General features: G+C 43.8%; 2 protein-coding genes across 2 annotated transcripts in view; one reads left to right on the forward strand and one right to left on the reverse strand.

Moving 5' to 3' along the window:
• GFRAL (GDNF family receptor alpha like) overlaps window positions 1-13,395 on the reverse strand; it is a 170,282-nt gene that overhangs the window by 19,000 nt on the left and 137,887 nt on the right. Inside the window, exon 7 of the mRNA XM_073589139.1 lies at window positions 13,045-13,295. Within this exon, the coding sequence (XP_073445240.1) occupies window positions 13,045-13,295 (251 nt within the window). The remainder of the gene's footprint in view (window positions 1-13,044; window positions 13,296-13,395) is intronic.
• LOC141100579 (uncharacterized) lies at window positions 1,968-9,586 on the forward strand. The gene is made up of 4 exons (XM_073589138.1): window positions 1,968-2,566; window positions 5,304-5,482; window positions 5,555-6,785; window positions 6,906-9,586. The coding sequence occupies exons 3-4, from the start codon at window positions 6,772-6,774 to the stop codon at window positions 7,897-7,899; spliced, it is 1,008 nt and encodes a 335-aa protein (XP_073445239.1). The 5' UTR covers window positions 1,968-2,566; window positions 5,304-5,482; window positions 5,555-6,771; the 3' UTR covers window positions 7,900-9,586.

Genomic DNA, 13,395 nt, shown 5'->3' on the forward strand with positions numbered 1-13,395 from the left:
GCCTGCCTCCTGATGTATTGACATATGTTTTGAATGTGTACGCTATCCATACATGTTATCCGGGGATACGGTACCCTTTCTCACCTTTGTGCAATCACGTGTAATCCATACTGGGCGTGAGAACGGCTGGCGAGCTGTTAAGCAAGCTACATCACCTGTGGTTTGCACACGTAAGTTTTTCATTTTTTCAGGAATGACGGTAAGGCCTCATTCCGGAACTGCGGTTGACCTGCACTTACTGGGAAATCATCGTTCGCGGGTAATAATTGTAATCAGTGATCCCCATCACTAACGTTGTTCAGCGGGTTATCTGCACCTGTAAGCGACAAACGCTGGCCTTTTCAGTGTAGGGCACATGCAGCCACGGACATGTAAAGGCATGACACACCAGTTATTGGCCAATCTCATGTGCCAGAGCCTCACGTGTCCCTCTAGTAAGCCGGACTTGGACCGCGGGGCATGGCGGAGTCTCGATCGTTAACGGAATTAAGCTTGCAATGTGTGCATCTTTTCTGTAGCTGGCATGGTTGAGGTTTCCCAGGTGGAGTCGAATTTAACCGTAGGCTCCACTCCTGGTGGTGCCCTTTTGGACATTCCTTTAAGGTTCAGCTTTGCAACCATACTGCCCTCGTAAAACAAACACTTTGCCTTCATGAACGCTGTTTGGAGGGTCATGACTCGTGGGAATAACGCCGCCCAATCAGTTAACCTGCTAGAGAGATCCTTCGTTGCTCCCAAGCATGACATCACACTCCCTAGGAGGAAGGTAATGCCACTGTGGCGACCGTACTCCTGGGGGCGACACAAGTGCACTGATGCCCAGCCACTGCTCGATGAATCTGCTGGTACATTGACCCAGACCACTACATTCCCCTCTCACGCTACACGGCCTGAATCTGACCCTGATGAAACTCAGGTTACCCTTCCCATATACAGTTCCATCTTACACGGTGACAAAGAGGAAGCTGCAGATGAAAGTGCAGGTTCGGCCCACCCGCCATCAGACACACCACCGTACTATCAGGGGCCCTGTGCCAGTGCCGTCGCCAACGAGTGGGCCCCCCCTGCTTGTTCAGGATCACAGCACTTGCAAGGTTGAAATACTGTGCAGTGAGATGGAAGATGGGGACGACGAGGAGTCCAGACTAGTACATTGATTCCCTAGTGAGGAGACTTATTTGATTGTTTTCAATGTTGGGACAGCAATTTTTGGGGAGCACTATACTCTGGAGAATGATGGATGGGGCCCACCATACACTGGAACATTCCAAAGGTGGACATCAGACACTGGAGCAGCATTTACAGGGCCCATTATACACTAGAGCATTAGAAATGGGGCCCATTATGTTTGGAGCATTATTTGGGCCCATAAGACAATGGAGCTTCATCCATGGGGACCAACATATACTGTAGCATTATGTGGAGCTCATCATATACTGTTTCAAACATTATATGGGACCAATGATTCTGTATGGAGAAATAGATGGGCCTCGTCATGAGATGTAAAAAGTGAAGTATTTTTCATTGTACTATACCGCTATTTCTCTGCCGTATCGGAGCATGATGAGTTGTGGTATGTGTTAAAGGGGCGCTCTTTCACCCAGGGCACATGAAAACCTGGAGCCAGCCCTACCCCCCCCACAACTTTAGCCAAATAACCCCCATTTTTCAGTGTGTAACTTGTATTATGAAGTTAATTAAGGTTGACAAGCTTAAGTAAGAAGAATTGATGCTTTTGGCATTCAAATGGGCACTGTAGGTGTGTTTCCTGTCCTCCTCTCACTGCCGACTTTTATTCCCCATTGACTTACATTGGGTTTCGTGTTTCGGGACGACCCCGACTTTTCCCTATAATCGGCCGATCTTGCTCGACCCGACTTTTGGAAAAGTCGGGTTTCACGAAACGAAACTCGACCCTAAAAAACCAAAAGTCTCTCAACTCTATCTGCCAGTACCTGCTTATGTATAAGGCCTCTTTCACACTTCAGTTTTTTGCCATCAGTCACAATCCGCCAAAATTTGAAATTGGCGGATCCGCTTTTTCTTGTTGCGGATCCGCCAATTTCCCCATTGGGATACATTAGTGGCGGATTTTGACGGATGGTCGTCCGTTGCGTCCGATATTCGGCGGATCCGCAAAATTCTTTGCGGATTCTGTCTGAGGGGGACGGAGAATGTAACGTTTTTTTTCGGCGTCAAAATGGCGGATGACGGCGGATCCGCCGTCATCAGCCATGCGGTAGAATGGGGCCCTATGGGCGGCGGATCCGCCGAGATCCGCGATTTTGCGGAATCCGCCGGCAGGATCCGCAAAATCGCACTGCGCATGCCCAGAAAAAAAGATACTTTTCCAGACAGTCCCAAAACTATATAAGATGGGCTAATTGGGCCCAGACATGCAGTAGCAGCCAGACAGCAAGCCAGCCAGACCACCACCAAGCCTGCAAGACAGCCACCAAGCCTGCAAGACAGCCACCAAGCCTGCCAGACCACCCAGCCTGCCAGACACCCACCAAGCCTGCAGCCACAGCTATCAAGAGGCCTGCCAGTACCAGCTTTACCAAGTGTGAGTATACCTATGACATTTCTGTGTATGGCCTGCAAGTGTGTAGCGTGTGTGTGTGTGTGTGTGTGTGTGTGTGTGTGTGTGTGGTCTGTGAGTGTTGCATGTCTGTTTTTTTTTTTTCTGTTGCTTGTGTACTGCATTTTATTTTCATACAACTGTAATTATATTGTATTTTTTATGCTGTGATTGCTGCGATTGAGTGGTGTATGGTATGTGGTGTAATTGGGCCCAGACAATCCGGCACCAGCAACACTGAATACTCCAAGCAAGATATCCGACTCCAGCCTGCCTGACAGAAGATTCAACTAGAGCTATAAAACCTGTCTGCCCATCTGCAAGTCTACCACCTGCAAGACCCCTGGAGCGTGTGTGTGTATGTGTGTGGCCTGTGTGTGCATTTTTTTTTTTTTTTTTCTTTCCATTTTTTTTTTTTTTTTTCTGTTGCATGTGTACTGCTTTTTATTTTCATACAACTGTAATTATATTGTATTTTTTATGCTGTGATTGCTGCGATTGAGTGGTGTATTGTATGTGGTGTAATTGGGCCCAGACAATCCGGCACCAGCAACACTGAATACTCCAAGCAAGATATCCGACTCCAGCCTGCCTGACAGAAGATTCAACTAGAGCTATAAAACCTGTCTACCACCTGCAAGACCCCTGGAGCGTGTGTGTGTATGTGTGTGGCCTGTGTGTGCATTTTTTTTTTTTTTTTCTTTCCATTTTTTTTTTTTTTTTTCTGTTGCATGTGTACTGCTTTTTATTTTCATACAACTGTAATTATATTGTATTTTTTATGCTGTGATTGCTGCGATTGAGTGGTGTATTGTATGTGGTGTAATTGGGCCCAGACAATCCGGCACCAGCAACATTGAATACTCCAAGCAAGATATCAGACTCCAGCCTGCCTGACAGAAGATTCAACTAGAGCTATAAAACCTGTCTGCACAGCTGCAAGTCTACCACCTGCAAGACCCCTGGAGCGTGTGTGTGTGTGTGTGTGTGTGTGTGTTGCATTTTTTTTTTTTTTTCTGTTGCATGTGTACTGCATGTTATTTTCATACAACTTTAATATTGTATTTCTTGCTGTGATTGTGTGGTGTAAAGGCTGGTTTCATATTTGCACTTTATAGCGCAGGGATAACCTGCACACGTCCACCACTAATCCCCGTCCCATCTGGTCATCACCGCCTACTAGCACACATGGACGCTTGCGATCTGCACACCCTATCTTTAGTATGGGGTGCGCAGATTGCAAGCGTTCATGTGCGCTAGTAGGTGGGGATTAGTGGCGGACGTGTGCAGGAAATAGCTGCGCTATAAAGTGCAAATGTGAAACCGGCCTAAATGGTATTGTATGTGGTGTTATTGGGCACAGACATCTACATCAAACACCAGCCTGACTGTATCAGTCAGGCTGGTGTTTTAATGTAGATGTCTGTGCCCAATAACACCACATACAATACCATTTAGGCCGGTTTCACATTTGCACTTTATAGCGCAGCGATGGCCTGCACACGTCCGCCACAAATCCCCGCCTACTAGCGCACATGAATGCTTGCGATCTGCGCACCCTATCTTTATCATAGGGTGCGTAGATGGTGCGCTGGCAGGATTTTACCATGTGCTGCGCACTTTTGAAGGTGTGCCCTTGCGCGCCAAACGCAGCATGTTGCATTTTGGCGCGCACGGCACACCTTCAAAAGTGCGCAGCACACTGTAAAATCCTGCCAGCGCACCATCTGTGCACCCTATGATAAAGATAGGGTGCGCAGATCGCAAGCATTCATGTGCAGTAGTAGGTGGGGATTTGTGGCGGACGTGTGCAGGCCATCGCTGCGCTATAAAGTGCAAATGTGAAACCGGCCTAAATGGTATTGTATGTGGTTTGTGCCCAGACATCTGGCAACAGCCACACTGAAGAAACCGAACCAGACATCAAACACCAGCCTGACTGATAGAATTTCAAACTCCGCTGCAAATCTTCCACCTGCAAGACACCTGGAGTGTGTAGCCTGGCTGTGTGTTATGCGTGTTTGCGTTTTTTTATTTTTCATGTATTGTGGTATTTAAAATAAAGAGCAGAGTAGCTCCTATTTTTTGGAAAAAAAAAAAATAATAAAAAAAAAAAATAAATAAATTGTTTTGAAAAAATCTACTTTGTATCATTTTAAAAAAGGTAAAATTAAGTTACCATAAAGGTAATTGAAGTGTTCTGGTATACAAGTGTGGTTAAAAGTGAGATTGCAACATACCATGAAAAAATGGGTATACACAACTGAGTTTCAGGGAATTCAAAACCATGCAAACACAGTGGGTATACACAGAAATTAAACACCTTCAATCACTGGTTACATACTCTGTTGAGAGTTTCAGGGAATGCAAACACTGGTATACACAGCAATTACACACTACACGCCTTCAATCACTGGTTACACGGTGAGACCTTTAATCACTGGTTACACTCTCGGTGAGAGTTTCAGGGAATGCAAACTGGTATACACAGCAATTACACACCTTCAATTACTGGTTACACTCAGTTACAAAACACAAAGAAAGTAGGTTTACACAAAATATTAGACACCTTCAATCACTGGTTACACTCTGAGATAAGGGAATGTAGACATGCAAACACTTAAAATTGCGTATAATTAGTTTCAGGGAATTACACATACAAAATGTGGTTTTTTTTTTTTTTTTTGTTTTTTTTTAAAACTTTCATATCATTTTCTTTCAGTTCACACAATGAAGCGCCACCATACCGGCAGACACGGCCAGCCCAACCGTAGCAGAGATTCAGACCGCAGCAGGGATCAACGCAGCAGACATGACCGGTCAGACCGCAGCAGAAACAACCCTGACCGCAGCAGAGAGGAACAGCCACACCGCGGCGTACAGGCAACCATTAGTTTCCCTGTAAGTATAAAGACCTGAAAGCTTATTATGATCCTTTGTATAGTAGCTTAACAAGTCTCTTTATACTTGCAGATCACTTCAAGCACTACCAGCAGGGTAGCAGCAGAGAGAGCCAGCCAGGCTGCAGCAGAGAGGCCCAGCCAGACCGCAACAGAGACTGCCAGCCAGGCTGCAGCAGAGAGGCCCAGCCAGACCGCAACAGAGAGTGCCAGCCAGGCCGAAGCAGATACTGCCAGCCAAACATTTTCCCTGTAAGTATAAAAGCCTGAAAGCTTATTATGATACTTTGTATAGTAGCTTAACAAGTGTGTTTATACTTGCAGATCAGTTCAGGAAGCAACACAGCTGCCCCAAGCCGTAATGTCTTCTCCTGAAAGCTCCCCCTCACATCATCAGCGAGCTGAGGTAAAAAAAATTTTGTTTATTTTTTATTTAAAATAATTTTTTTGTGGTTAAAAACACTATCCTATTATGTTTTAACAGGAAGCTGATTCAGAGGAGCTTCCAGGAGGAGACGTGCAGGGTGGAGAGACACACGGAGGGGGTGCGCAGATTGTAAGTTTAGCACATACACAGATACATAATGCTACACCCAACACAAACATTCATCACAGTGCACACCATAATTGCATCCATCCAAACATTTTTTTTTTTTTTTCCCACAGTCTTCAGAATCCGGTGCCCGCACTAGAGTGACTCCCAGGACATCCCAGGGTCGTCAAGGTGATGCCTCTGGTGGTCGGCAAACGGTAAGTAACCCTATTTTGATAATTGTTTAAATGAACATCATGTGTTTGAATATAATGTAATTTTTTGCTTTTTGTTTTGTTTTTTATCTTCACAGGTTTCACAGCGTGCTCCCCGCAGACATCAGGAGGAGGGTGTCATTATTGATAGTGATGACCTCATCCATGAGGTGGAAATCCGGGAGCCGCTGTGGAACATGGCAAACCGTCTTCATGCCGATCAACCAACCACACGACGGCTCTGGGATGAAGTCTGTTCTTCAGTTATTGACAACTGGGAGGAACTCAATGCGAGGGCCAGGGATTTTGTGCGTAAGTATTACAACTTCAGTAACTTTATATTTCCAGCATGTGAAGTGTTGAATACTAAACCTTTTTTTTTTTTGCTTCACAGGTGACAGGGTTATCACACGGTGGCGGTCGCTCCGGGATCGCTTCAAGAGGGACTACAACAAAGAGATTAAGACCCCGAGTGGATCGTCGGGAGGACGCCGGGGACCCCAGTACAAAAACTACCAAGCCCTGGCGTTCCTGCGATCTACAATGGCGTGCAGAAGGTAAATATTCCCCAAACAATTCCTGTAGTAGAAATGTTTAACCAATTTTTTTTTCAGCAGACTTAAATTAAATATCAATATTTTTAATATACATTTTTTTCTTCTTTTTTTTTTTTTTAGCACCATCTGCAGCACTCGGGAGTCTGCATCACAGTTGCGTCCCTCTGGAGTGATCCCTAGTGAGACCGCCCCCGGTGACCACATCGAGGTATCCGACCCCTCTGTACCTACCCTCTTGTCTGATCCCTCTATCCCCTCCACCAGCACTGGAGCAGCAGGGCAGACTTCATCACATGAAGCTGCTGGTGACGACTTGTTCCCTGTTCCCCACCCCTCAGACACTGCCGCAACATCTCGACCAACTTTTGGTTCTGGCCGGCAGCGTCTGAGGAGTCAGGAAAGGATGACCTTGTCTGACTGTTTGAGTCTAAACTCAACTGTTCAACACGGTTTCCACACTTATGGACAACGGTTATCTTCTGGGTTGACCATGATCAATCAAAGTATCATGGAACTCAGAAGATACATGGAACAGATGAGTTTAGAATCAAACCAGACACCGAGACATACCTTTTTTCATTCTGTTGTCCGGCAAATGGAAGGTTTAAGTACTCACCAGCAGATGCGTGTGATGCAAGCCTGTCAGAATGCTCTAGTGGAAGTGCTTGCTGAAGCATCTCTTCCTCCCCCTGTCTATCCTTCCACAGTCCATCCTCCCCCTGTCTATCCTTCCACAGTCCATCCTCCCCCTGTCTATCCTTCCACAGTCCATCCTCCCCCCGTCCATCCTTCCACCACCATCAATCACACAGCCGTCCCTCCTCCTACCACTCCCTCTCCTTTCTCTAGTTCCCCATTCCATTCTTCCCAGTACCTACCTTCCCCATTGCATTATACCCCAATGCCCTCGCCATACCCACCCCCACATACACCTTCAATGTACCCACAAACCTCGTCTGTCCATCCACTCCCGTCCCAACCACATGTGTTAAACCCCCCTTCCACTTCTGGTCCTCACCAACTCCCTCCCCAGTCCCCTACCCCCCTCGATGTGGTCAACCCTGTTAACCCCCCCTCCAATACTATCTCCACCCAACAGTATCATAGTTTGTAATTTTTCTGTTGTAATATACCAAAAAAAAATTAAAAAAGTAATATACCAAAAAAAATTAAAAAAGGTAATATTATACCAAAAAAAAGTTACCAAAAAGGTAATACCAAAAAAAGTTACAAAAAAAGTTAAGAAAAAAAATTAAAAAAAAAAAATACAGTTAATACAAATTGTCAGAAATAAACTGTTTTTTTTCAAAAAACTTTATTGTGATGTTTATTTTTTGCTTCTTTATTCAAATTACACCAGTGGTGTAAAAGGTAAACACAACACTTGTTAACACAACACACAACCCTGGGTAATATTTCACAGTACACCGGTGGTGTACAAGGTACAAAAAAACACTTGGTAGCACAACATTTGATAACCAACACTTGTGAACATTTCAAAGTGTAAAACGCTTGGTACACAACACTTGGTAACTTTACGCTTGGTACACAACACTTGGATAACTTTACGCTTGGTACCCAACAATTGTTAACACTGCAAAGTGTAAAATTAACCAAATCACATGGTAAAACACAATGCTTGTGCAAAGCAAACACTTGGTAAAATTTCAGATAAAAAAAAAAAAAAAAAAATTACTCACAATTGGTAAGAAGAAAATTATATCATGTGATATTGCCAGTCCACTTGTCCCTCTGGTGTAACAAAATAATCTGCAAAGGTATCCCTAATTCTTGCCACTGAACCAGTACTCCGAAAAGTTTGCTGCTCATAATCCCACAAGGTGGTTTCATACACATTGTCATCGATGGAAACTGGTTCCTTTGAAAGGACAAAATTGTGCAGGATTACACAGGCCTTTACCACCTCATCCACAGTCTCTGTTTTCATTTTCATGGCCGTTAACAGGACTCTCCATTTTGCAGTTAAAATTCCAAACGCGCACTCCACCACTCTGCGCGCTCTGGTTAACCGATAGTTATAGATTCTTTTCTGGTGTGTTAATCCACGACTACCATATGGCTTCAGTAGGTGTTTTGAAAGTTGAAAAGCATCGTCGCCAACGCACACAAAAGGCATTGGTGGGCCTGTTGTTCCAGGGAGTGGTCTTGGAGGTGGGAAGTTAAAATTGTCTCCATACAAGCGACGGCCCATGGTGGAACTCTTGAATACCTGTGAGTCGTTAGAACGACCGTATGCACCAATGTCCACGGCAATGAATTTGCAGTTTGCATCCGAAATGGCCATTAGCACAATGGAAAAGTATTTTTTATAGTTGTAAAACTGTGAACCAGATCCCATGGGTTTCACAATCCTGATATGCTTGCCATCCACGGCACCGATGCAGTTTGGAAACTGGCAGATATCTTGAAACTTCTCTGCAATCTCCAGCCACCTCTCCTGTGTTGGCTCTGGGATGTATTCCTCCTGTAGAGAATCCCATAATGCCCGGCAGGTCTGTTGTACAATTCCAGCAATAGTGGAAATCCCAATCCGGAACTGGAAATGGAGGGAGGTGAAGGATTCTCCAGTTGCCAGGAATCTTAAAAAAAGGGAAAAAAAGTAAAATTAATACAAACTACAAGCCATAACATAACAATAAAAGCCTGCAGAATCTGAAACATTTTAAAAGGTAGATAACTTACCGAAGGGTCACCATCAAACGCTCCGCCGGTGATATAGAAAACCGCATGTAGGTGTCCCTTCTCCGGATTTGTTCTCCAACACGATCCACCAATATCTCAAAGAATTCCATCCACATGCGCACGTAGTTGAAGAACTTGTCCGGATTCTCCCTCAATTCCAGGTACAGTGTGGAAAAAACGCCACGGGTGAACCTCTGCGCATTAATGGGATGAATCCACTGGCGCCGTCTCCTCATACGCAGGATTCGCAGTCTTCTTTTCTCCCTCTCGATAGCAATAATTGCCAACCGATTCAAGTGAAGATCCAATTCCACACAGAAGCTGTCAATACTCGCAATAACTCCTTCCAGACTCGCACTAACTCCTTCCATCGCTGCCACTAGCTCTAAAACCTTTCAAAGAAATTGTATCACAACACCCTAGATATATTTCTCCCTAGTTTCCAGCATCCAATCACATTTGAGAGCATTTTCCAAGAGCGAATCATATTTGGGAGCATCCCATTTTGGAGGAGTGGAAAAACGGATCCGCAAAAAACGGATCCAACGGATGACAAAAACGGATGCAAACTGATGGTACGGATCCGTTTTGTTGAGGATCCGCAGTAAAATCGGTATGGCGGATCCTCAACAAAACGGATCCGTTCCATCAGTTTGCATCCGTTTTGTTTCCATTTTTGCGGATCCGCCATTTTCAAATTTTTGGCGGATTGTGACTGATGGCAAAAAACTGAAGTGTGAAAGAGGCCTAAGCCGTACCTGCCTGCACCTGCCATATCAGCCTGCATACCAACTGTACCTGCCAGCACCGGCCATTGCCTGCCTATATACCAGCCATAACAGCCTGCACCTGCCAGTGACTTCCTGTACACCAGTTGCACCTGCCAGTGTCTGTCTGTATATCAGGCATCCTCGCCAGCACCTGCCATTCCTGTGTTCCTGCTGTGCCAGTGTATACCAGCTGAACTTTCCTTCTGGCCTGTTTCTGCTTCTTGCCCTAGCTGCTGTGCCTTGAGGTCTGTCCTGGTGTAGCAGCTGGTGTCCATCTGGAGCCAAGTCTCACCTCACCACCATGGGCTCTAGTGAAGAGTCAGGTGTTCACCTAGTTATGCATATCCAGGCTCTCTTTGGACCATGGCACAGTGGTTCCACCACTCTCGCCACAAAAAGTGTCATCTGATTACCTCTGATTGCTGAGCACAGAGCTATAATAACTCCAAAGCAAAGATTAAAGATCTAGTCACAAAAATGAATCCCTATACTTAGGATAGGGGATAGCTTAGTGATCATTGGTGGTCTGATCACTGGTACCCACAGCGATCCCCAGATCTGAGCTTTGGAATTCAAAGAATGAGGCTTTGCAGGCTCATCTTGAATGTTTTTTTATCCATCTTGAATGTAGTAGAGGTGCGCATGTACAGCCTCCATGTATATAGCATTGCATTTGGAAATTCCATAGGCAATGAATATTCTGGAGGCAACACACGATCACAGATGCAGGACATTATTCTCATAACGGAGCCCTTAAAGGGACCTCATCCACTTTTTCTTCTGACTTCAGTGAAGTTTAAGAAAGACCCGGAATAGGGTCAAAACGTTACCTTACCATTATTTTATCCTGCTTTGGTGTTTTCGTGCTTTTTTTTCTACATATGTAAATAAATACACAGCTATTTTTTTGCAAAGGAACTAATTTTCTGAGTGCGGCTGTTTTTTCATCTTCTATTACCTTTGAGTAAGTTCAGACAGCACCACCCATACAGCAGTGTGCACATCTTTTCTTTGCCCTCTATATTGGAGGCCAAACATACAAACGTGCACTTGTGCTCCATTCAGGATTGAACTGCAGAGTCTAGTTTTCACCCCAGTAATCAACAAGTTATTCACTACCTTGTTTAATAGAGATAGTGAGTTATTTCGGGAATATCATTTTAAAGGGATTGTCTCCAGTTAGCAAACTTTTGTCCATAGACTCTTTGATGTGTTAAAAAAATCAAACTGAGCATTGCCCAAAAAATGTCCACCACTGTTTTTCACAAAGCAGTCACTTTCATAAGTAAGAAAAGGGTGCACTCAACTATAGTGTGAGCCTTTTGACACTATTCTAAAAAAACCCTCTGGGGTCAAATGTTGCACACAGCCTAGAGAGTATCCCACATAAAGTCAATTAAAACATAACCTTTAATGAACCATTAAAAGGACATAACACACAAAAACATTACAAAAAAGTGCTCATGTGGGCAGACAGTTTGTTAGGCACCTCGCCACTGCAGGGCCTGTGGACTTAACGGACAACACTAATTCTACAGTATATACCCTTTCCTACTGCTTTATATCTATTTGACTCCCCTGATGAATCCCCACCATTGGGGAAGAAACGCGTAGGGAGCTTTGGTCTATTTTTCCCCTTTTCAGTGGGGGTGTCCACTACAGGATCCACTTGGAGCCTGTCCTTGTTAGGACAGGAGTAAAACTGGGGCACGACAGGGAGTGTAGGGGAATACTTTACATTAACACTGGGTTTCCCATGTCTCAGCTCCCCATGAGTGGATCGTCTCTCCAGCAGGATACGCCCTGATGCTGGAATGCTATATCTAATACCAATGGTGAGCCCAAACCATTTTTTATTGAGCACTGCTTCATATGAGCACTGTTTTGTAATGTTTTTGTGTGTTATGTCCTTTTAATGGTTCATTAAAGGTTATGTTTTAATTGACTTTATGTGGGATACTCTCTAGGCTGTGTGCAATAAGTAAGAAAAGCCTCACATGATCTTGGGCATGGCCACTACAGCTTCAGCGTAATGAACTGTAGTTATTACATTACATTGTATAGTACAGTCAATCAGGAGGAACAATAATAGCCTTTATAAAAGCAGAAGTAGAGAATTGAGCAGCAATTTTGTGATTTATCTGAATAGCTCACAACTTAGCAATAGAGGTAATGAGAGAAAACATTAAACACTGAATAAATATTATAAATAGTGTGTTTGACAGGATAGCAGAGAAAAACTACTAGCCTCTGTTTACACAAGTCATATAGGTTCAGGTCACTTTGACATTACTATGGTTGGATTTGCGTTTAAGCGTTTGAAAGAGGTTACATATAATCCTAGAAGAAATCAGAGTGTCATACATGTTATGTCATAAATGTCACATTTAAGGCTTTGTAATACTTACAGTTTTCGGCAAATTGGTTCACTGTGATTGCATTTTTGGGAAAAATTTGATAAAGGTGGCGAACCCGAATTTCAAAAGATTCACTCATCTCTAGGTGCCAGTAATCCATTAATCACAGAATAAATTGCTGGCATTCTGCTCTTAATAGACAAAATGCATTATGTTTGGATTTCAAACAAGAAATTTGGATGATTCTCTTTTTAACACAGTCTATTGTTTTTTTTTTCTTTTTTTGTGACAGGGAATTTTCTGTTTACTTTTTCATTGAAACAGTGTGGTAACTTTTGTATTTCATTGTAGGATAAATTACACTCTACATGGGCTATATGTGCCCTGTGATAAAAAGAATGCTTCAAAGTAATCTGCTTTCCAACTTACTTAAACAGGATTTGCTGTGCAAAATGTGAGAGAACAGTTCACACAAATGGTGTTCCTCATAGTAAAGTCCACTGTTACACGTGCATGGGATTTGAAGCTTTGTCCCCAGAGTACGGATATATGCAGCACGGCATTCATCACTTCCAGAACAAGTCATGTCTTCTGTGTGTAACCCAAGCAAACAGCTCTTATTATTGCGACATCTGCTTACAGGTTCCCAACATTTTGATTGATATATCTCATATCGTTCTCTGTAGAAATAAAATATTACATTCAAAAGCATGCTAATTTAATTTAGCAATCTGATAAAAGCTGCTGAAAGCAAAAGTATGCGCTATTTGATTTATTCCT

The sequence above is a fragment of the Dendrobates tinctorius genome, unplaced genomic scaffold (assembly GCF_039654945.1).
Source record: "Dendrobates tinctorius isolate UK_male_01 unplaced genomic scaffold, ASM3965494v1 ptg000107l, whole genome shotgun sequence".
NCBI lineage: Eukaryota > Metazoa > Chordata > Amphibia > Anura > Dendrobatidae > Dendrobates > Dendrobates tinctorius.